Raw genomic sequence first — 21408 nt, 5'->3', positions numbered from 1 at the left:
TTGGGGGCCACTGCGCATTTAAGTAAAAGCCTCATTTTCTTTTCGTCTCTTGAAAACACCTCGAAACAGCTAAACGCAAATTTCGCTTTGACAAAAAAAAACACGTGTTCGCTTTTATGAAAAAGTGGCTGATGGAGCAATCACAAAGCAGTCTGTGGGGCAGTCATCAGGCGGCTGGTGGGACAGTCAAAACTTGCTGTCTTCTTGGTTTTGGTAAGTGAAACTGTACTGTACATACATTATTTCTACTTTGTATAGTAGGCTGTGTGTTTATCATATCATTCCTGGTTTTACTGTATGTTAGTGTTATTTTAGGTTTTATGTGTTATTTGGTATGATTTTATGGGTTATTTTTTTGGTCTGGGAATGCTCAAAAAATTTTCTCATAGAAATCAATGCTAATCACTTCTTCGCTTTAAGCCATTTTGGTACGGTTCCTTCGGAGCATTCCGCAGGAATGCTTTATTTTTGTATAGCGGGGTATATTGGTACACCTGAGCATCGCAATACATCTGGAGAACCTCTGCAGAGCAGAATCTCAATATCAAAATGGATGGAGCCATTGAAACTGTGAAGTACAATACATTAGCTTTATGTAGTAATACAATCAAGACCCAATTCAATTTGGTACCTAGATACTATGTATCACTTCACCAGTACCCACAGCCACAAGCATCAGACACTGGAGATTTCTATGCGTTTGCTTGTCGCCTCAAGATAAATTAAAAGTCAAATGCCTACCTTTGAAGGATCCATGATAACAGTGGGGACAAAATTGAGAAAGATATGGTTGCAGTCCGTTCGAACGTTAGTGTTGTTAAATGCCACTTCCAACTCATCCATAGCTTCCAGCAACAAACGTTCACCCTCATTTTGTAGATACTCAAAAGAGGCTTCCTGAAAGCAAAATTAGTATTACTATAAATATTCTTTGATTATTTAAATAAACAACTTCAATAAAACTAAGATCACATCTGATACTACATGAAAACTAAAATCTGAATGTCTCTAATAACAAAATTCAGAAAAGATAAAGTGCAAGTTCATCAACCCAATCTACTTAACCACCACAATTTAATGGAACAGAAACTTATGGACCTTTCATAACATACATCACTTGCACCAATGTCATTGATGTCAAGCTCTGTGCAGAGTAGTTGCACACAAATGTTTCATACAGGAAAGAATGACCCCATATTATTGCAATGTTTTTACAAGCTTTGCCTTGATAACAAATCTGATACAACAATGGAACTGTTTCGACAAGTGTGTTATTAACAAAGCACGCTAAATTCTAGCATGTTGCTCAGATTATTTTTGCCTTGTGCATCTGTGATCATTCAGTTTGGAGGTCAGTCAAAAACAAAGGGAGCACTGGAAAGTGATTGGGTCTGGAAATTTAATCAGACGGCACTGTTACTTTCAGCACTGGGCTTGTGCAGAAGAGGTTTTTATTTTATGTTGAGAAGGTACACCATGACAGCCATTTCAGAGTCCTGAAATTTAACCACGCACTCCTGGCCAAGTTTCCCCCAAGTGCAACTGAGGGGATTTCTGTGGCAGACACACATCAAAAGACATCATTTTCTATTCAAATCTCCTTTTTGAGCTCACCGTGGAACTCAGCCTACATTAATCATAGGAATGAATATTGTCGAGCAAATTCAGAACTACATTTTAATCATAATATTCTGGACATGGATCTTATTCAGACCAGTTCCATTTCTAGGTTTCCAACTTCATCCGATAGGTCCTCTTTCTTTAACATAGACCCCTCCTTCCTGTCATTGGGAAAGTCCATAGATGTATTTCTTTTGTTTCTTGCATTTCCACTCCTACCCACCTCCCCCCGAGCAGGTCAAGGGCAAAATCCCTCTGGTCTTCATTTTCCACCCCACCAGCCTCCACTTCAGATATATGATCATCCAGCACTTCCGTCAACTTCAGCAGGATTCACACCTTCTCCTCTCCGCCATCATCCACATTTTGCAGGGATCTCTCTCACAGGTTCATAACCTGCTCTTCCCTCCTTACCCACCCTTCTTCCTCCTTCTGTACTTCCCAATGTAGCCACCGAAAGTGCAAAACCTGTCCTTTCCAGGTGAGGCAGAGCTTCAAGTGCACATTATTCAACATAATCTACTGAGTAGTCTTTCTTTCTTCTTCTTCTTTGGCTTGGCTTCGCGGACGAAGATTTATGGAGGGGGTAAATGTCCACGTCTGCTGCAGGCTCGTTTGTGGCTGACAAGTCCGATGCGGGACAGGCAGACACGGTTGCAGCGGCTGCAGGGGAAAATTGGTTGGTTGGGGTTGGGTGTTGGGTTTTTCCTCCTTTGCCTTTTGTCAGTGAGGTGGGCTCTTATTGTCTTTATAAAATGCTGACTGACCATTTTTACCCTCGAGTAATGACTGATCCACAAAGAACTCGTTCATCATCCAACTCCATCCACTGATCTCATCCCCCAACCATTTTCCATCATTTTTCACCCTTTGGCCAATCAGCCAACCTCTCTGATCTCCACATTTCAGGTGAACATGATTTGACCAGCACCCCAGCTAATCATCTATTTTCCTGCCAAGCACATGAAGGTCACACAAGAAGAATTTCCAGCTATTTAGACTTAAGATAGAGTCATATAACACCTCACAATGACCCTAGAACATGCTTGTTTTTTTTTCCCCGGGGAGGAAGAGAAACACCAATTTATTGTCATTTAATGTCACAAATAACGCACATGGAATAGAAGAGTGCATCAAGCTTCCATTCAGAATTAAAGAAGAAACAGATGAGAAAGATAATTAGCAAGACAGTGGCCCAGAGCATCAATAGGATAGACTGAATGAATCCCACATCTGCAGCTGCATTTGACGGAACTGGAAGATGTGAGGAGGAGATAGGTAGAAGGGAAGCAGAGGCCAGTGAATCGCAAAAGAACAGGCACCGTTAAATTGTTAATTTTTAAAAAAAGTAGAACAGCCTGCCAAATAGGTTGAGCATGGGTTCAACAGACTGCCAGGCAGGGCAGAAGAAAAAAATAAAATGAAAAATGAAGACCACCCTCTAATGGATTAAGCAACTTATCAAATGTCTCGGTGAATGCAACGATTATATCTTGATTGCATAGAGTTCAATAATTTTAGCTGCCAATAACAGCAGGAAAACGAGAATAGGCTGGATGAAAATCTTCTGAAGGGCATGATGTGGATTGCTGGAAGATAGATTCGGGTTTGGGAATGATAGAGTTGCAGATGAAACCTCCTAGTGATATTATAGTGTTAAGCATTCCATTTAAAATAATGCTCATCTGATAAATGCAAGCAAATAGCTAGCATCTATATCCAACCATGAGATGGGACTTTCCGAAAAGGAGTTGATAAAATTGGCCATTTAAAAAACAGACCATGATCCCCAATGAAAATGGAAAAACAAACAGAAGCAAATCCTATTAAATCCCATGAGTTAAATGCAGTTAGAGTGAATGGAGAAATCAGCGTAGATAAGCATTGAGCATATTTTCCTGAATTAACTGTGAAAATAATTAAACCAGTTGAATTTTGAAAAATAAAACTAAGGTCAGTTTTAAATCAGGAGTAGCAACAGAATTGAAAAGACAACTTACTTAAATCAAAAAGCATCAGCCCTTCAATAAAGGTTTGTTTCATTTAGAGTCATTTTGCTTAAAGCATCACAGAGCTTCTAATTAATTTACTACCTGCCCTCACAGTTGTACGCTTGTTCAACTTTTCTAAGAGGTTTTTCAAATTAAGTGAAAAATCATATCAAGTGAAATAGACCATCAAAAGTTACATTAAAATGCAGTAAAATTAAAAAAATGACTTGGCAGACACATTAACATCACAAAGTGCTACTCGGAATTATAGTCCATAATATAACTTATGATGCAATTTCTATTGGAGAAATACATTCTGTTTGTTCCAAGCTTAAACAGTCCAAATTCTATATAGCACTTGAGGGCCTCCAATCTGATTTTACTGACTGGCTATTTCTTATCACATTTGCATTCCCACATTCTCAACTTAACCCATCAACTTTTGCTTCTGGAATGAAAAAAATCCAAGTCAGAACCTGACTTCCATACTTCATATGTCCAACATCACCTGATTTCACCTTTGCCAAAGATGTCTCCATCCACTGCAAATCTGGTACACCATATGACACGAGATTTCTAAAGCCATACCAATTATTTTCAACCCACATACTCTTGTAAGCAAACATCATCATTCTGCAGAGCAAGGTAACTCCCATCTTTTGTTCTGCTTTCAAATTCCTCCTGAAATCCCTAAAAAAAAAAGCTGATTCTGTAACTCACAACAATTCCCCTTCTATCTGCAATAATGTTTCATCTTATTCGCAAGTTCCAGCTCCTCTTTGACTCTATTCCCTCTTGCTTCCATTGAAAGTTGTTACTGTCAAAGTTGCACTCTTCTTAGGAAATCTTCCCATATCTTTCATATTTCCCCTCCACTCCCTTAAAACAAAATCACAAGTGTTTCATGAAGTCAGTAAGTAGTCTGTCTCGATTCAAGCTTTCCCTTCAAGTTACCAAATTAACAACTCCCAAATCAGAACCCATCATTCTTTTCAAAGATCCATTTGATCACCCCAATTTCATTTCATGGTGGCATAGTGGAACCACACTGGCTTTGTTCCTCCCCCATTATGCTGTCTCGAACAGTGGAATCAATTCCAGCTCTCACATAACTAATTCCCTGCTCCCTGAATTGTTTCTCCTTAGTTTCCCCATAGGTCAATACACATTCTGCTTTTGGGCAGATTTCAAGAACAGGCACGTTTTTCAGCACCCACAAAATTCATCATCTGCTCCATGATCTTTGCGTTATATTGCTCATCCAATATCTAAACAATAGACTGCAATTTCCTCCGGTTAAATATCCGTAAGATGAAAACCATACCACAGATACCTGCAATAGAATGCTTGCGACTGACTTAATATTGATCTTAGGTTGATTCAGTCTTCAACATTAATCGCACACTGAGTTTCCAACTCTAATAATTTCTCACATTTACCTTCCTGAGATTTCTCTGCCTCACCCCAAACACCACTGAGATTCTCAACTGTTCAACTGCTCCAAAGGTTTCCTGATAGCCTCCCATGTCCAATCTCAACCGTCTCCAATTATAGCCTTTCCCTTTAGTTCAAAGTCACGTTTCCATTACTGATTGCAGGAGTGTTCCACCGGTTGTTGCTCTTGTCCGACTCACCTTGGTGACCAAGTCCGAGTGACGAATAATGGCTCGTACAAAGAATCTGTAGTCTGTAACCTCAATTCCTGCCTCCACTTTTGCAGCACCTAAATAGAGGTGCATTTTGTGATTGGCACATGGCATTGCAGTTAGGTCAAAATTCCGCATTCTATTGAGTTCCAGTTGGAAAGCCAAGGCAGGCTCCAGGTGGCGGTAAATCCGGTCCTCCTGAAACTGGAAAGAAAAAAAATGATGTGCAATACAGCCACAAAGCAAAACCCAACCAGTACAACACTTTCAAATGACTGTAATTGAGTTGTATGAGAGAATGGGCAAGAGTATACAGACAGAACCACTTCAAGTTCCTGGGTGTCAACATTTCTGAGGATCTGTCCTGGGGCCTCTATGTCGATGTAATCACAAAGAAAGCTCACCAGTGGTTATACTGAGAGCAGTTTGAGGTTGGGTGTACCCTGGAGAACATTTTGATTGGTTACATCACTGACTAGTATGAAGCTGCTGAGGCACAGGACAGGAAAAAAAACTATAGAGAGTTGTAAACTCGGCCTGCAACATCATGGCGGCATCAATTTCCAATCCGAGGACATTTACAAGAGGCAATGTCTGAAGAAAACAGCCTCTATCCTCAAGGACCTTCACCACCCAGGCCATGCCCTCTTCACTCTTCTACCAGCAAAGACAAGGTACAGGTGTCCAGGGACAAACACACAACTGCACAAGGATAGCTTCTTCCTCTCTGTCATCAGATTTCTGAATGGACAATGAACCAGACATGTCCTCATTTTCTCTAATTTTCGCTCGAATTTATTTATTTTATATGTAATTTTATAGCAGCATTTGCCCTGTGACACTGCTACAAAACAAATTTTGTGATGTGTTCATGACAATAAATTCTGATTCTAATTCTAAAGCAGTTAAATTCATTCTGAATCACCTTGTTGAAACAGGGTAAACAAAATGAGAGGGTATTTACTTAGTTACCTGATGTAATAAAGCAAAAGAATTACTGAAAAAAGTGAGTACGTTGGTGAAAGTTAGACATATCTGTAATTTGGATCACAGCACAGTTGTTGATGATGGCGCACTTGTTCAGTTACTGAACTAATAACCCAGAGGCCTGAAATAACATTTCAGAGACAAAGTTCAGATACCAATTTAAATGCAAATTAAAAAATAACCTCAACGTTTCAGAAGAAAAACAAATCTGAATAACGATGACTAGAAAACAACCAGACCATCTTAAAAAAAAAACACCATCTACGTGCTTCAGGTAAGGACATCTGCAAACCTTACCATGCCTGGTCCTGATGCAACACCAGATCTATAAAGTTTGGTTGGCTCTAAAATGCTCTCTGAAATGGTCCAGCAAGCCATTTAGCTACATCATGACTACTCCTTTAAAACTGAAGGTAGATGAAATGGAAAGAACATCTGGTATTGACCTGGACATCAAATTCTAAAATAACAATGAGGTTCTCAGCTATCTTGACCTTCCCACAGGAAGCATTGCACAGATTAGTAGAGCAACAACCAAACATTGCCGCATTCAGTGCATGATACTTAGAGACATCAGATTATCTATATAAATAATTGAGTGGGTCCTTTTCCACTGACAGGTTCATGGATCAAACCGAATCTCAATTACCATCTATTGTCCCCCAACATCAGCCCTCAATTCAGTCCTCTACCAAGTTAAACAATGCAAGAAGCCCTGCAAGAGCACAGAATGGACTATGGTGGAGGAAGACACTCTCCATCTCTGAGAGTGGCTTGTAGAGCTAGCAGAGTCCTGAAATTTCAGACATGTAATCAGCAAGTCAATTTGAGGAATAGTTGACCTAGACCTCACCAATCATCTACTGCAATATATCTGTTCCATGAAAGCGCTGGTTCAAGCAACCATCACATCTCTGCCTGTGGAATCAAACTTCTGTCTACTTATCGAGGGCAATGTCCATCAAGTGGTGTATTACTCCCATCATACTGAATGAAATAAAAACCAAAGGAGATCTGGCAGCTTAGAACTATGCATCCACTAGGTTTTGTCAGCCATCAGAAACAACAGCAGTGCACTACCATACTGTACAACTCATTATATACCTCATTCTACCATTCAATAGAAAGGGTTTATATGGACCCAATGCAATCAAATAAGACGAACCCTGATTGACAACTGGGTAACATGGACAAGTTGGGCCAAAGGGCCTGTTCCATAATATTCCAACAAAGCTGGAGAAATCAACCCTGATCGGTGAAAGGGACAGGGAGGATGCTGGGAGCCACACCACAAGCGACAAGCAATCTTCCTTGCACAAGGTGTCATTTGACAATTGATGCCCATTGACTTCCAGTTTTGAGTGATGTAAAATTGATCACTTAGGTGCACAATTAAAACAGCACATCTCTTGCACTCCATCATTTCAGCGTTGATTTTTTTTTGTTAATACTTAATGTGCTTTGCATACCTACAGCAAGCATGAAGTTCATTGCACCTGTACAATGTATTTATCTCTAGAACAACAAACTCTCATCATCAACCTAATGAAGGTATAATTCAGCATTGAGTGCAAGATAAGCAGTATAAACAGAACTAAGTGATCCCATTATCACCAGACCAGTTTACAGCTCTGCAGTCCTGTCACATCTCGTCATGAATGGTGCTGAACAATTGAGCAGCTAATAAGAGGAAAGGATTGCAATATGCTTTTTTCTCAAATGATGGCAGAGCCCAGCAAGCGAACTCAGAAGACAAGACTGCATTCAGCCACATGCCAACCAAATGATCAAATTCCGCTTAAATGCTCTGCAACCAGAGAAGCCAGTTCAGCCAAAAGATTCACCCCACATTAATTCGAGATCAGCTGACAGCTATAAACTTGAACGCAAAACCAGTCAACATTCAGGCAATGATATGAAAACTTGCACTCCAAACCTAGCCATGCCTCGAACAAAGCTATCCCAAAAGTAAAATTACAACACTTGCATATCAACAACACAGAAAATTGCAAAGGTACCCCCCGTCCACAAAAATGCAAGAAAAACCATGCCCAGCAAATTAATGCCAATCAGCTAGCTGACTGTCAAACAGTGACAAAATGATGGAAGGTGCTATCAAATGGCACCTACTCATCAATAAACTACTCACCAGCCTCCCACTTTGAGTTTCCCAGAAACCACTCAGCACACAGCCCTGGTTCAAATCAGAAGTGAGATGAGATTGACTGTCCTTGACATGAAGGGAGCATTTGATCAAGTTTGGCACCACTCAAAACTGAAGTCAATGAGCATCAAGACAAAAATGCTTCACTTGTCTGAATGGAACCTTGTCCAAGGAAGATTGCTTACAGGTGTTGGGATATTCGCTGATGATGGCACAAGTTTCGATTCCATTTGTGAATCCTCAATAGTAAAATGAAGTAGTGCAAGCCAGGGTGCAACGTTCAGGATTGTACATTCATTAAATGGACAATGAAGTGCATTTCCCCATATCCAAAAAGCTTGGGACCAAACAGTTTTTGGTTATTAGTTTCATTCAGTCAATGGAAAAAAAACCAAAAACAGCACAGTAGCATCAGCCATCACTGATACCTCCCCACCGCTGCCAGTCCCCGCTCCTGCCTGGGAGCCCGAGGTCTCCGTTCCTGCCTGGGAGGCCGTTCTCCTTGATGTTGTGTTAGGTCTGCTTTGTTCATGAATGAGTGAGACAAACACCAGACTGAGTCGAAATCAGGGTTCTTTGTTCTTTATTACCGGATTGTAACACTTGCAACTAACCATGTTAGTCGGAGAATGCATTCTGCCGTTATCAGCAAAATGGTGATTTTTTATACCCTTGGATACATGCTTAGAACATCATCATATCATTACTTGTCCAATGACTAAAACTGTTGCTATCCTTTCCCTGCTAGCTTCCTGCCTCTCAATCCATCAATGTCTCTCTTATCTTGTAAGTACAAGGATGCATTCACATCTTGTTACAGCCCTGTACAGGGTAACTCCTTACACATTCCCATCTCATGATGTTTTACCTTACAGTTGCTAGGACAAAGGATTCTTCCGACCACTTGTGGCTGAGAGCTAGCGGCACGCAGTTTGTAAACCAAGTACAGCTGAGGGTCAAGAAGAAATGGAAAGCGAGGGGAGGGAGTTACCTGAAATGAGGACAATTGGCATTCTAATTTCTCCCCATGTGCTGTCTGACCCGCTGACTTCCTCCAGTCACTCACTGATGCCTCGAGATTCCAGTCTGAGCTGACTTCCAGACATTCAATGTCTGTCTTCCCGACTGGTTCTGAGCTCTCTTGTGACCAAACTGGTGCCAACAGACCATCAGAGCCACACACGAACAAGGAAAGTGATAATTTTTTTTCCAACTTGTGACGTCATGTCAGCGGCACAAAAAGAAATTCAGTTATTGGAACATTTCGGTTCATGGAACTTTGAATGAGGGGAAACATACTAAGTAAGATTCAAACTATGTATCAATTAAGAATCTAACCATGGCATTGCTTTTTCACCAAATCCCTCATCAGCAACAATAAAAGCTCAATGGGGTCCTAACACCACTGCTACAAGAGAGGGTTAGAGGCTGGCTGCCCTGTTGAAAATGAGTCACCTCCTGACACCCCAATTACTTTTCACCATCTGCAAGGCAGCTGTCACATGATGGAATAATGACCACTTGCTTGGATGAACACAACTCCAACAATTTGACATCAACAATAATATTTTTTTTGTTTAGCCCTCCATCTACCATCCTAAATTTTAAAACCCTTCCTAGCCAAACTGCAAGGAATGCAATTTAGAAACAGCCCTGCATTCATTCATCCAGGCTATTCCAACAGCAATTCTCAAATCTGTAACATTCACCACCATGAAACAAAACGGAACATCACTTCTTTCAGGTTCCCTCCAAATTGCATAACTTTTCATTGGAAATGATTGTAATTCCTTCACCTCTAGTTGGTTGTAGATCCTGGATTGCTTTACCCAAACATACAGCCTTTATTGGAAGGACAGAAGCAATTTAAGAAGGTGGCTCATTACAATTTTCTCAAAGCAATTAAGCAGGCGATTACCCTGGAAAATGGGAGCCACTTCTCAGAAAAATTTAGGCAATGACGAAATTTATCACTGCCTTCAGTGCGCTGGCAGTCTCACAGAAAAAGTGTACACAAGGAGCAAGTCCTCAGAATTGCCACAAAATTCACGGTCTGCTCAACAGCAGTGAAGCTTGTGGCCTATGGTGGAGCGTAAATTATCGCCCAAGCACACCACACATGGTGTTGATGGAAAAAAAATCACGAACCCACCCCCTCCCCCTCAGAATATTTAAATTATGGCATTCCTTTGTATCAATGCAAACTCTCACTTTGCTTAACCCAAAATTATTTGTTCTGATCAAAGTGTTTTTAAACTCTAATAAACATTAAAGATTTCTAAAACCTCAATATCATTAAGATTCAAAAGCAATTCACTGACAACAATTAAGTCAATGGAAGAAGCAGTCATGGATCCAAGTTAATACACTTCACCCTTTGGATGACCCATTTTAAATAAAGGTTTTACGTTGCTGCAAACTCTTTTCATTAATTCTACACTAAAACTAACAGCATGAACACAGTGGATAAAGTTTGCACCTCATAATTTATTTACAAAGCTGAGCTTAATGCACAAGCCTTAATACAGCAAAATCTATTTCTCAATTGCCCTTGTACACCCCACTGTGCCATTTGATAGAGTTTCTTTTAATGCCAGGACATTATATCTCATCAACTCAAATCTAGATTCATGGAATTCTCCAAGATTTATCTTTTCCCATTGCTCTATATTCGAACTTTACAATTCATCAATGTGTTTACAAATGACACATTTTCAAATAATGGTTATTTCACATCATGTTCTCTCCACCATGCTATTCATGTCACAGAAATATCCTACAATTCTGATTGCCCTGCAATTGTTCTGTAATATTCTTGTTTGATTCATAAAAATCTCTCACCGCACATCCTACCTCACCTCTTGTGTCTCTAGCACCGAATTATTCATCTTGCTTTGCCTCAACCACCATTGTTTTCAATCACACCCTGTACATCTTCACCCCAATAGAGGTGTTGAAATGAAACATGAAATGAGAAATACATCAATGGCAACATCACAAAGCATTTGTTTCTTTTTAAGCCAGGGAGTCGAGGAAGAAGTTTTGTGGTAGCTTTTAAAATACTGCATGCAGCCATTAAATCTAAATAGGAAACAACAAAGATAATCTGATGTTGAAGTAAAACCAAGTGCTTCACTATGCTGCAAAATTGTCGATCAAGTCTTGCCAATATGATTTCTTGCAGAATTCGGGGCCTCAAATCTCTACCTTTTGTGGTAGAGATGACACCCCAAGTGTCTAAAGACAAACTATGGTTTTCTTCAGTCTATCCCAAGGATATCATAGACTGTAGAACGACCATCAGAAAACACATGCACTCGCAGAAAAATTAAAGTGCATGCTATTTGTGCTTTTTGATTGCTTATGTAAAAGATCTAGGTAGAAGCTGAGATGTACATTTAGGTGACATGAAACCCAATAGCTCAGTGTGTCCTGCAATGCACTGTCTAAAAAAGGAAGATAGAATCAGACCAAGTATTAAACAAAACTAAATGGGATAAATACTTTAATAGGACATGTTGCAATGGAAAGAGTGGAGACAAGGAATAACCTGGATAAGCTTTAAAAACCATAATGCACCAAATAGCCAACACCTGTAAAGCAAGATCGGACATGGTCCCAGTTCTGCTTACCTTGTCTCTTGACCGGAAAGTGAAGAACTTGGGGAATTCTCTCTGTGGAGAAAAGGGCAAGAGAAGGAGGGGAAAAAAAGGGCAAGAGAAGGAGGGAAAAAAGTCTTTAAAATACCAAATCTTTCATTTGTACCCAACAAGTTGACATTCAAGAAGATAGTGTTAAAAAGAGAACTCATCCCTGAAAGTAACCATTATAAATCACATTTAGCATCCAGAGAACTTCACTGGATCAGGCTGGTGATGGCATTGCTGGAAAAAGAAAAATTACTCCAGCAGCCATAAAAAAAATTCATTAACATAGTTTTTCTTCCTCCGGAACAATAAAAAAAAGCAGCTTTTAGTGGTTTATTTCTCCCTACAGACCTGGCATTATTAATCTGAAAATACAACTTGGCTGATGCAATTGTTGGGATAATGGCTGTGAGATATTTAATGGCCATAATGCCAATTTCCACAGAAATATTATCACCATATAAAAAAGTACTGCTCCGTAAAAACTGAAATCAGTACTACCTAATATTGGTTTTGGAAAAGGCTTTTCTTTTAACCCACTCACCACCCCCCTCCCCCTTCACTACCCAACTCGCCCAAGTCGACACCACTTACATCAGATTGAACCTGAATATCCTGCAGTGTCTATGAAGGTCATTAGTCCCTGCTGTGGCAGAGCAGTCAGCCATTACTTAGACAATCATAATAATGTGCGTAATTTAACTGCTCAAGACACCCTGGAACTCGGGAAAATTTGAAAACGAGCAAGAAAATAAATAATTTTATCTTGTTATTACGTTGATAATCAGATTGCATGGCTGATATGATGAGAGATTGCATAATTATTGGACCAGCTATGCACCCCCTGCCCACTTCCCTGCGGTGCTCATTACAGAGACAGTAAATAAAATTAGTAAGTGCAATATCTGTGGATTGTTTCATTCGCTGATGAGAAAAGTGCACCAAAAACTAAAGCAATTGCAAATACAGTCTACTAGCAATCAATTTAAATTTAATGGAATTAAGAGAAGCCAAATTCTCAACCAGTAAGAATGAACCTCCAAGTTGGAAATTGGAACTGTAAGATTCCATGTCACTTACACTTAACTGGTTTATCAAGCCTAATTTACATTCTCCTTAATGCAAATAGGTTGAAGGGAAATATAACAACTTCAATAAGGGGTGGCCAAACTATGGCCCCCAGGCCAAATGTAGCCCGATACCCATTTTTAAGTGACCCAGGGCGAATTTAAAAATCTAATGGAGTATGGCCCATTAGAACATAGTCTCCAACAATAAATTGCACTATGCGCATATTGCACTTCTCAGTTTCAATGCTAGATGTCGCTGCCATTTTGAACAATTACCAGACCAACCATTGCAATGTTACTTGTCGATAAAAACATTTACCTCACTTAAAAAAGTTTATCTCAGTTGATTAAACATGATCGAAGTAAAAAGATGGAAAATAGTGAGCGCTGAAAATTTCAGACACCGTGGAAAAATGAATACTTTTTCCACAGAAATAAAGGGAAAGCGTGTTTGTTTGATTTGCAAGGAATCTGTTAACTTTAATAGCCTATCTACAAACTTACACATTGTATAATGTGGACACTTGGGCCATGAACTGTATTTATTAACAGTTGTGGAGGAATGTTGGAGACGGCTTTGTCCCTTTCCTGAGCATTTTATTTTGCACTGCTTGTTGAAAGAGAGTTTTAAAGAGTTTTATTGGATTCACTTAAATTAAAGAGGGGCAGGTGCCTATTGTAATATGTGAGCACATCAATAAACTACTGGAACGTCAATAGTTATACTGTTCAGTTGTGTCGTATAGTTATTTTGAGAGAAAATTAATTTTCGATAGCACAGGGGTTTCTGGTTTTAAAACACAGGTTTTCTTGCAGTGCAACTGGTTAAAAACTGCCAGGCTTTAATGCTGCTTGGTTTTATGGCTCATAATATTTTTCTGTATGTGTCTACAACCAGAAACGTTTGGCCACACCTGCCTGAAGTAGACTGTGCACTGCTTGGAACGAATGATTCTGGAGCTTCTGAAACTCCTGGTACAATTTGTATTTAAAATGCTTAAAGCTCGGTTGAGACTGGAGTCAAAGAAATTTCATGACCAGAAATTACACTGCAATTTTGGTAATTAAACTTTGAATGGCAGAGTACAAATTCACTGCTATTCTTGTATTGGCAAAAAGGGACAAGAAATTATTGAGTCAACAACAACAAAATTAAATCTATTAAATCAGATGCTGATTTTTCATGGACCATTAAAGGATAATATGGATGGTGGATCCAGTGCAACCAGTAAATGCAGCTACGATGACTGGTTCCAGCCTGGATTCAGTGGCAAAGGTCTCACGCCAGGCTAAAGGCTTCTGGGAACTAGGAATCAGAACCAGGATTCACGTCGGTGCGATGGCAAGTATGCCTCCCGATGGACCTCAGGTGCTGATGGCTTCCTAATGCTTTAGTGATTAGGAACCTGGAGCTCAGGAGGTGAGATCTGGATATCAGGCCTTAAGCTCAGTTTCACTGTTGAATAACACAATGGAGCGGCTATTGCAGGTACGAGATCAGAGACAGCGGCAAGATCCATAGCCCTTTGGTGACTCTCTATTGCTTCTCTTTCTTATTTTAATAATGACATCAGAACTTGATTACTCTTTGTTTCCCTTTGCAGGGCAAAGCCAAGGAAAACTTCTCTCTGTAGCTCTGCACATGATTACATTTAAAAATTTAGATACACAGCAGAGTACCAGGCCCTTCTGGCCCTCTAAAGCAGGTGAAACTGACTATTATCTGAACATTGAGGGGGGTGGGAGGGGGTGGAAAGACACTGGTTTGATGCCGAATAACCAGAACCCGATATCAGCTCCACGACAAAGACATCAATTTCAAAACTCACTGAGACACCCTTGTAAAATGCTCAGAGGAGTTACCGATCTCAGTTATTGCATCAAAGAATTTCATCAAGAATATACTGTGCTTTTAACTTTCAGTTACACACATGACAATTTGGAAATATGCCACCATTCTTTCACTGTGGCATCTAAGCCCAGGAACTCCCTTCCCAACAGCATCCTGAGATCAACTTCACGAAAAGGACTGTAGAAGCTCACCATCCTTTTGAAGTAATTAGGGATGTGCAATAAATGTAGACTTTGCCATTATCACCCACATTATGCAACTCAATACTTTACTTTAAAATTTCACTTTTAAAAACATCAATCCTTGGCCATTTTTGATGGTTTAGTTACAAAAGTCCATTAATACTTAGCCCCACAAACAACAGCTCATCAAGTCAACATCTTTTACAGCTGGCAGGAACAGCAGAAATATGCATTCTGATTAAAAGTCAGGCATAATTTCCTCCAATAGCTACTGTTCCTCATGATACACAAGCCAGTATTTCTCTTTCATAATCAGACAGAAAAGGACACGTCACACAAACCAGTCCTTGGATACTTACATGGAATCTCCGATCCACTTCGTAATTGCACTGTTTCCGGAAATCCTTTGGAATAGAATGAAAGACATGATCTGGGTGTTAGTAGAAGAATCAAATCTCAATTGACAATTATACTAGAAGTTGTTCTGTCCCACAAAGCCCAATTTTAACATCACTTGTTCAATTTTAAAATCTGATAAATCTACAAAATGTTTAATTTTCAAAATATGATGACGTTAGAAATCCAATGGTTTCAAGCAGCCAGTGAGTGATTTCCTTCAAAACGTACAGGGGTTGTAGGCCAATTGGGTGACATGGACTTGTGGGCTGAAAGGGCCTGTTACTGTACTGTATTTCTGCAGTTTAGACTTTTTTTTTTAATACACAGATCTAGTCATAGTAGTCATGGTGGGGAGCTGACTGATGGAGGACCTCAGTTTTCTTCAGGCTGACTTCCAGGCCAAACATTTCGGCAGTTTCCGCAAAACAGGACTTCATGCGCTGGAGAGCCGGCTCTGATTGGGCAACTAAAGCGGCATTGTCTGCAAAGAGTAGTTCACGGACAAGTTGCTCTTGTGTCTTGGTGTGAGCTTGCAGGCGCCTCAGATTGAAGAGACTGCCATCTGTGCGGTACCGGATGTAAACAGCGTCTTCATTGTTGAGGTCTTTCATGGCTTGTTTCAGCATCATGCTGAAGAAGATAGTAAAGAGGGTTGGTGCGAGGACGCAGCCTTGCTTCACGCCGTTGTCAATGGAGAAGGGTTCAGAGAGCTCATTGCTGTATCTGTCCCAACCTTGTTGGTTTTCGTGCAGTTGGATAACCATGTTGAGGAATTTGGGGGGGCATCCGAGGCGCTCTAGTATTTGCCAAAGCCGTTTCCTGCTCACGGTGTCGAAGGATTTGGTGAGGTCAACGAAGGTGTTGTAGAGTCGAAGCCACACTGTGATTCTGGGAGGACATTTTTGGTGACGCTAGGTATTAGTCTATTAAGGAGAATTCTAGCGAAGATTTTGCCTGCAATGGAGAGCAGCGTGATTCCCCTGTAGTTTGAGCAGTCTGATTTCTCGCCTTTGTTTTTGTACAGGGTGATGATGATGGCATCACGAAGGTCCTGAGGCAGCTTTCCTTGGTCCCAGCTTTCCTTGGTCCCAGCAGATCATGAAAAATTCATGCAGTTTGGTATGCAGAGCTTTGCCGCCAGCCTTTCTGACCTTTGGGGGGGGATTCCATCCATACCTGCTGCTTTGCCACTTTTCAGTTGTTCAATTGCCTTATATGTCTCTTCCTGGGTAAGGACCTCATCCAGGCATTGGAAATAGCCAACTCACACGCAAGTAGGAAAAGTGAGTGTTTCCACATTAGAGATGACCAGAGGGTAGGGATTCACAAGAAGCTTTTTAGTTATGATGGGAGTGAGGAAGTATGGAGCAAGTAAAATCACAAGAAAAAAAATGAAATTATGATGGGAAGGAGAGCGAATTTGAGACAGAGATTGTAGGAGAAAGAAAACGAGTCCTTTAACAGTGCCTGATTTTTCAAAAATTCTTTTTGTTGTTAGCCTTGTGGAAGTAGAAATGGACACAGAAGGAACCATCATTAATAGGAAAATAATGAAAAGGTGAATTTGTTGAATTTTATCAAAATATTTGAAATATTGACCTAATTTTATGGTTCTTTTCACCCTCATACTTCATTTCCTTCATCGTGGAATCCAAGAGTATTCTGCTTTCAATTAAAACGGCCTTTGCACATTGAAAACAAAGGGCAGAGCCACTTTTAAGGCAAATTACATGGAATTGACTACATTTATATCCCATTATTACAAATGGATTTGGATTAAGAAATCACTAAATTCGATAGACCAAGGGTTTAAACAATTAAATTAGACTTTGAATATATTCCTATTTGCTATGCAAGCTATTATGCAATTGATTATATTTGTTAGGGATAGAAGAGAATAATTTTAATGAGAGAATAGGAACCATACCTTCTGTGCCACAAGGAAAGTCAGGCGTCGAATGCCATGGTCAAACAGAATTGATCTCTGGAAAAACAAATAAAAGTTTCTCAGCCATCCTTACAGTGTGGATAATTATCAACAGACTCACTTTCTTATTTTAGTGGGTAAAAGCACTACTTGGGGTAATAAACAGTACAGGCCGAAATGCCCAATCCAATTCTTTAAACATCACTTAATTAGTAAGATTACCAAGCGGGAAGGAGGGGTGAGGTGCACTTTCGCACAACTTCCAATTTCCGTAGAAAAACATTTGTATTTGGACGTTGGGTGACAACAAAGATGGGTTCAAGTGCTTCTGTGGTCCACTCAGGCACACTCATGAGAAAACAGGCAGCCAAACAAAATATAGGAGAGTCATCAGGATCCTTGCACCTATTCACTGTAAACAATGGCCAACACTAATACTCAAATTTCCTCATGTAAGCAGCCGCAGAAAGTTAGCCAGACTGGATTCCTTGCAGAAAACAACTCAAATTCACTCAAAAGATTTGATATTGATATCTTCAGCCATTCACCAATAACAGTGGACAACAAATTTTTTTTCAAAATATTTGCTTCCTGAAAATAAATTGGAGATTATGATAGACAACTTCAAGCTGAACACAAAGACAATTTCAGATTTTCTATATCGTGTAGGAAGATGGAGAAACATTAAATTAACTTTCATTGAAGTGAGTATTAAGTGTCTATTCGCTATAAATGTAACCGAATATATTGCAGCTGTTGTGATGTTGACTGATATTGAATCTTCCTGAACACAATAAATGCTATTGTTAAGTACACTCTCAATGCTATTGCCCAAAGAACATGTGCATCAACGTGTTCCATTTATATAAATGTAATGCACAGCATATGTATATGAGAAATGCTTTTATAGCCTGACTGCATCTATCCTGACTAAGCATGACCAGGCCCAAGACATTTGCAGAGCACCTGCGCTCAGTACATGCTTGGACTGACCAAAACAGCCTGCTTTGTGGGCAATATACTAGGAGACAAAATATGTAGAAAAAAAAATCACCAAATAGGTTACATCTAAAAAACAGTATATGATAGGAAAGTCTTAAGATGATTTTTGTAATCAGCAGCCCAAAAATCTATCAAGTATACCCAAAAGTGTTCAGGAAGCCAAATCTTTGTTGGCCAGGGTAATTTTTGTTGCCCATCTCAGGAGATGGCTTTCAAAATCCTCAACCCCCATAACCTGACTGCATTTTTCTCCTCCTTCTCAGAGAGCCAGCAGCTCCCTCCATTCTTCAGGACCTAGACCTTTTTGCCGGATCTTTCTCAACCTCATCCCTCTTCTACTTCAACCCCTCGAATCTTCACAGCATGCTTACTGCTTTAAAAAAGCTCCATAACTCTTTTCATTTCAAGCCAGCTATTGAAGTACCCTGCACCATTTAAATAGTTGGAAACAACAGATAAGGTCAAAATGAACATCAAATGATAAGATCATGTTTCTTTCATGTAATTTATGAATTTCATGTTTTCATGTTGATTTGAAAATATATAAACAAAAAAATCTCAAAAAAGAAAATAACTGATAAAGATATATGAACAATTTTTAAATAATTATTGAATATGATAAGATTGATTTTCTGTGCCTATTTAACCCAAGATTAAAAGATTAAAGTAGGCCATTTATTGAATCTGTACACATTCAGTATGTTAGACCACTTCATGAGAGATGTAGAGGACAGAACATATGAGAAATCGATCAGAAGTCAATCCACAGGTCCATAAGAGTGGCAGAGAGGATCACTGGAGTCTCCCAGAACCCCCCACCAACAATCAACATGATCGACCAGGATTATTGTCTAAAGCGGACGCACAAAATCATTGAGGACCCCTTCCATCTCACGCACAGCATCTTTCAGCTGCTCCCATCGGGAAAGAGATGCAGGAGGATCAGAGCCAGCACCACCAGGCTGAGGGACAGCTTCTTCCCACGGGCAGTGAGAATGCTAAACAATCAAAGGAACCGCTCACAATGACCATCCAAGACTCTCATATCCACAAATCAATATTAATTTATTTGTGTTTTATGAATACTGGTCCTACATATGTAATTTTGTCTGCAAGTGCGTTATGTCTGGTGGTGTGTTTGTATGCTTTGAACCGAGGACTGGATAACGCTGTTTCATCAGGTTATACTTGTGCAATCAGATGACAATAAACTTGACTATTGCACTGTGAAATAAGAAAGTTTGGAATGAATAAACCTAACTTAAAAACTCTTACTTTTACCTCATAATATATTTTTTTGTACCTTGTGCTATATTCTTTTCAGCCAGATATCAACTCTTAGTTTCCAGACTATTTTTTTTACCCAAACCAATTTGAACTCTCAATTTGCCTTGGTTAGGATATGAACATTTTGAAACATTAGCTGAGTAAAATATAAACACTTTGGCATCATATCCTTTGTTTTTTGTACTGAAACCTCTTATAAGCCTCCTATTAATAATATACAGTGATTAATTAGCATTTTGTTCTAGAACATTGATACTATTTTTCAACTGAGAACCTTTTTTATTTATTTCTTGGTCAATGACAGGTCATAAATCCAGAGCGAAGTTTGTTTTCATGTAACATAAATGACCTAATCATGCAAAATGTCATCCAAACTCAAATTCACTTCGTCAAAAAAAAAGAACTGATTATATGGCACCAGCTGTCGCACACTTGAGATTGCCCAATAAGACACTCTCCAGCTGTAAATATTCATCCAAGAATCTCAGACATCTTGCCCATTCACATCATTGGATCCATAGTAGTTCTTCATACAGAAAACAAGTTTGTAACATTCCCTGCGGTCCTGCAAGTTATTTTCCTTGTGCCCCATCAGATTCTCCATGCGTACGAGAAGAGAGCTTCAGTTCATAACCAGGTTCAGCATACATTTTTTCCTCTCACATTCAGAACGAAAAAACAAGCCTCTCATTCTAACCAACAAATCCCGTTTGCCCACACAAGGCCTGTACCCTTCTATTCCCTGCCAGTCTGTCTAAATAACTCTTGATGATTACTACCCTATCTGCTTCTACCTCCCCACCGGCAACACTTTTCACCAACCTATCGCATTCTGTATACACACAAAAAAATTGCCGTGCAAATCTCCTTTAAATATTCCCGATCTCACCTTGAGCTGATGCTCTCCTGTATTTGACGGGACCACTCTGGAAAAAATGTTTATCCATTTTATCGATTGTACTACTTTGTATACATCTCTCCGGTACTCCAGAGAAAACAATCCAAATGTGCCAAATCTCTCCTAGTAGCTAATGCTCCCCAATCCAAGCCCAAACCTGGTGAAATTCTGCACCTTCTCTAAAGGCTCCTCACTCTTCCTATAGTATGCACACAATACTCTAAATGTACCTTGACTAATGCTTTACACAGCTTCAATGTGACTTGCCAACTTTTATACTCAGTGCCCTGATTGAAGGTAAGCATGCCATACATCTCCTTTACCATGCTATCACCCTGTGGTGCCATTTTCAGGGAGCTCTGCACTTGTATCACATGATTCCTCTGCACACCTGTGCTCCTAAAGGTCCTGTCATTTATTGTGTCCTTTTCCCTTGCATCTGACCTCCCAAAGTGAAGCTCTCATTTTTCCATCCAAATGAGCTATGATCAGAGCTTCTCCCTGTATGTTTGTACACATAACAACATTCATTCATTCCTGTCATATCTTTCAACAACCTTCTGCATCAGCATACCAAGAGGGACCACATCAAATTCTTAGACAACATCCACTGCTCTACCCTAATTAATTATCTTTGTCACCTTCTCCACAAAACTCAATCAAGTTTATGAGGACAGGATCACCCCGGCACAAAGCCACGCTGCCTATCCCCTAATAAACCAGTCTTTTTCAAATG

General features: G+C 39.8%; 1 protein-coding gene across 5 annotated transcripts in view; it reads right to left on the bottom strand.

Moving 5' to 3' along the window:
* Positions 1-21408, bottom strand: part of acaca (acetyl-CoA carboxylase alpha) — a 266819-nt gene that overhangs the window by 134944 nt on the left and 110467 nt on the right. For all 5 annotated transcript variants that reach the window (XR_011348882.1, XR_011348881.1, XM_069911758.1 and 2 more), the window contains 5 exons: positions 17486-17542; positions 15519-15563; positions 12041-12082; positions 5246-5461; positions 742-897 (listed from right to left, as the gene is read on the bottom strand). Coding sequence is in view for 3 of the 5 variants with exons in the window: in XM_069911758.1 (XP_069767859.1) it covers positions 742-897; positions 5246-5461; positions 12041-12082; positions 15519-15563; positions 17486-17542 (516 nt within the window). In the remaining 2 variants the exon portion in view is untranslated. The remainder of the gene's footprint in view (positions 1-741; positions 898-5245; positions 5462-12040; positions 12083-15518; positions 15564-17485; positions 17543-21408) is intronic.

Source organism: Narcine bancroftii, chromosome 14, assembly GCF_036971445.1.
Source record: "Narcine bancroftii isolate sNarBan1 chromosome 14, sNarBan1.hap1, whole genome shotgun sequence".
NCBI classification, from domain to species: Eukaryota; Metazoa; Chordata; class Chondrichthyes; order Torpediniformes; family Narcinidae; genus Narcine; species Narcine bancroftii.
This window is presented reverse-complemented; position numbering and strand designations above follow the sequence as displayed.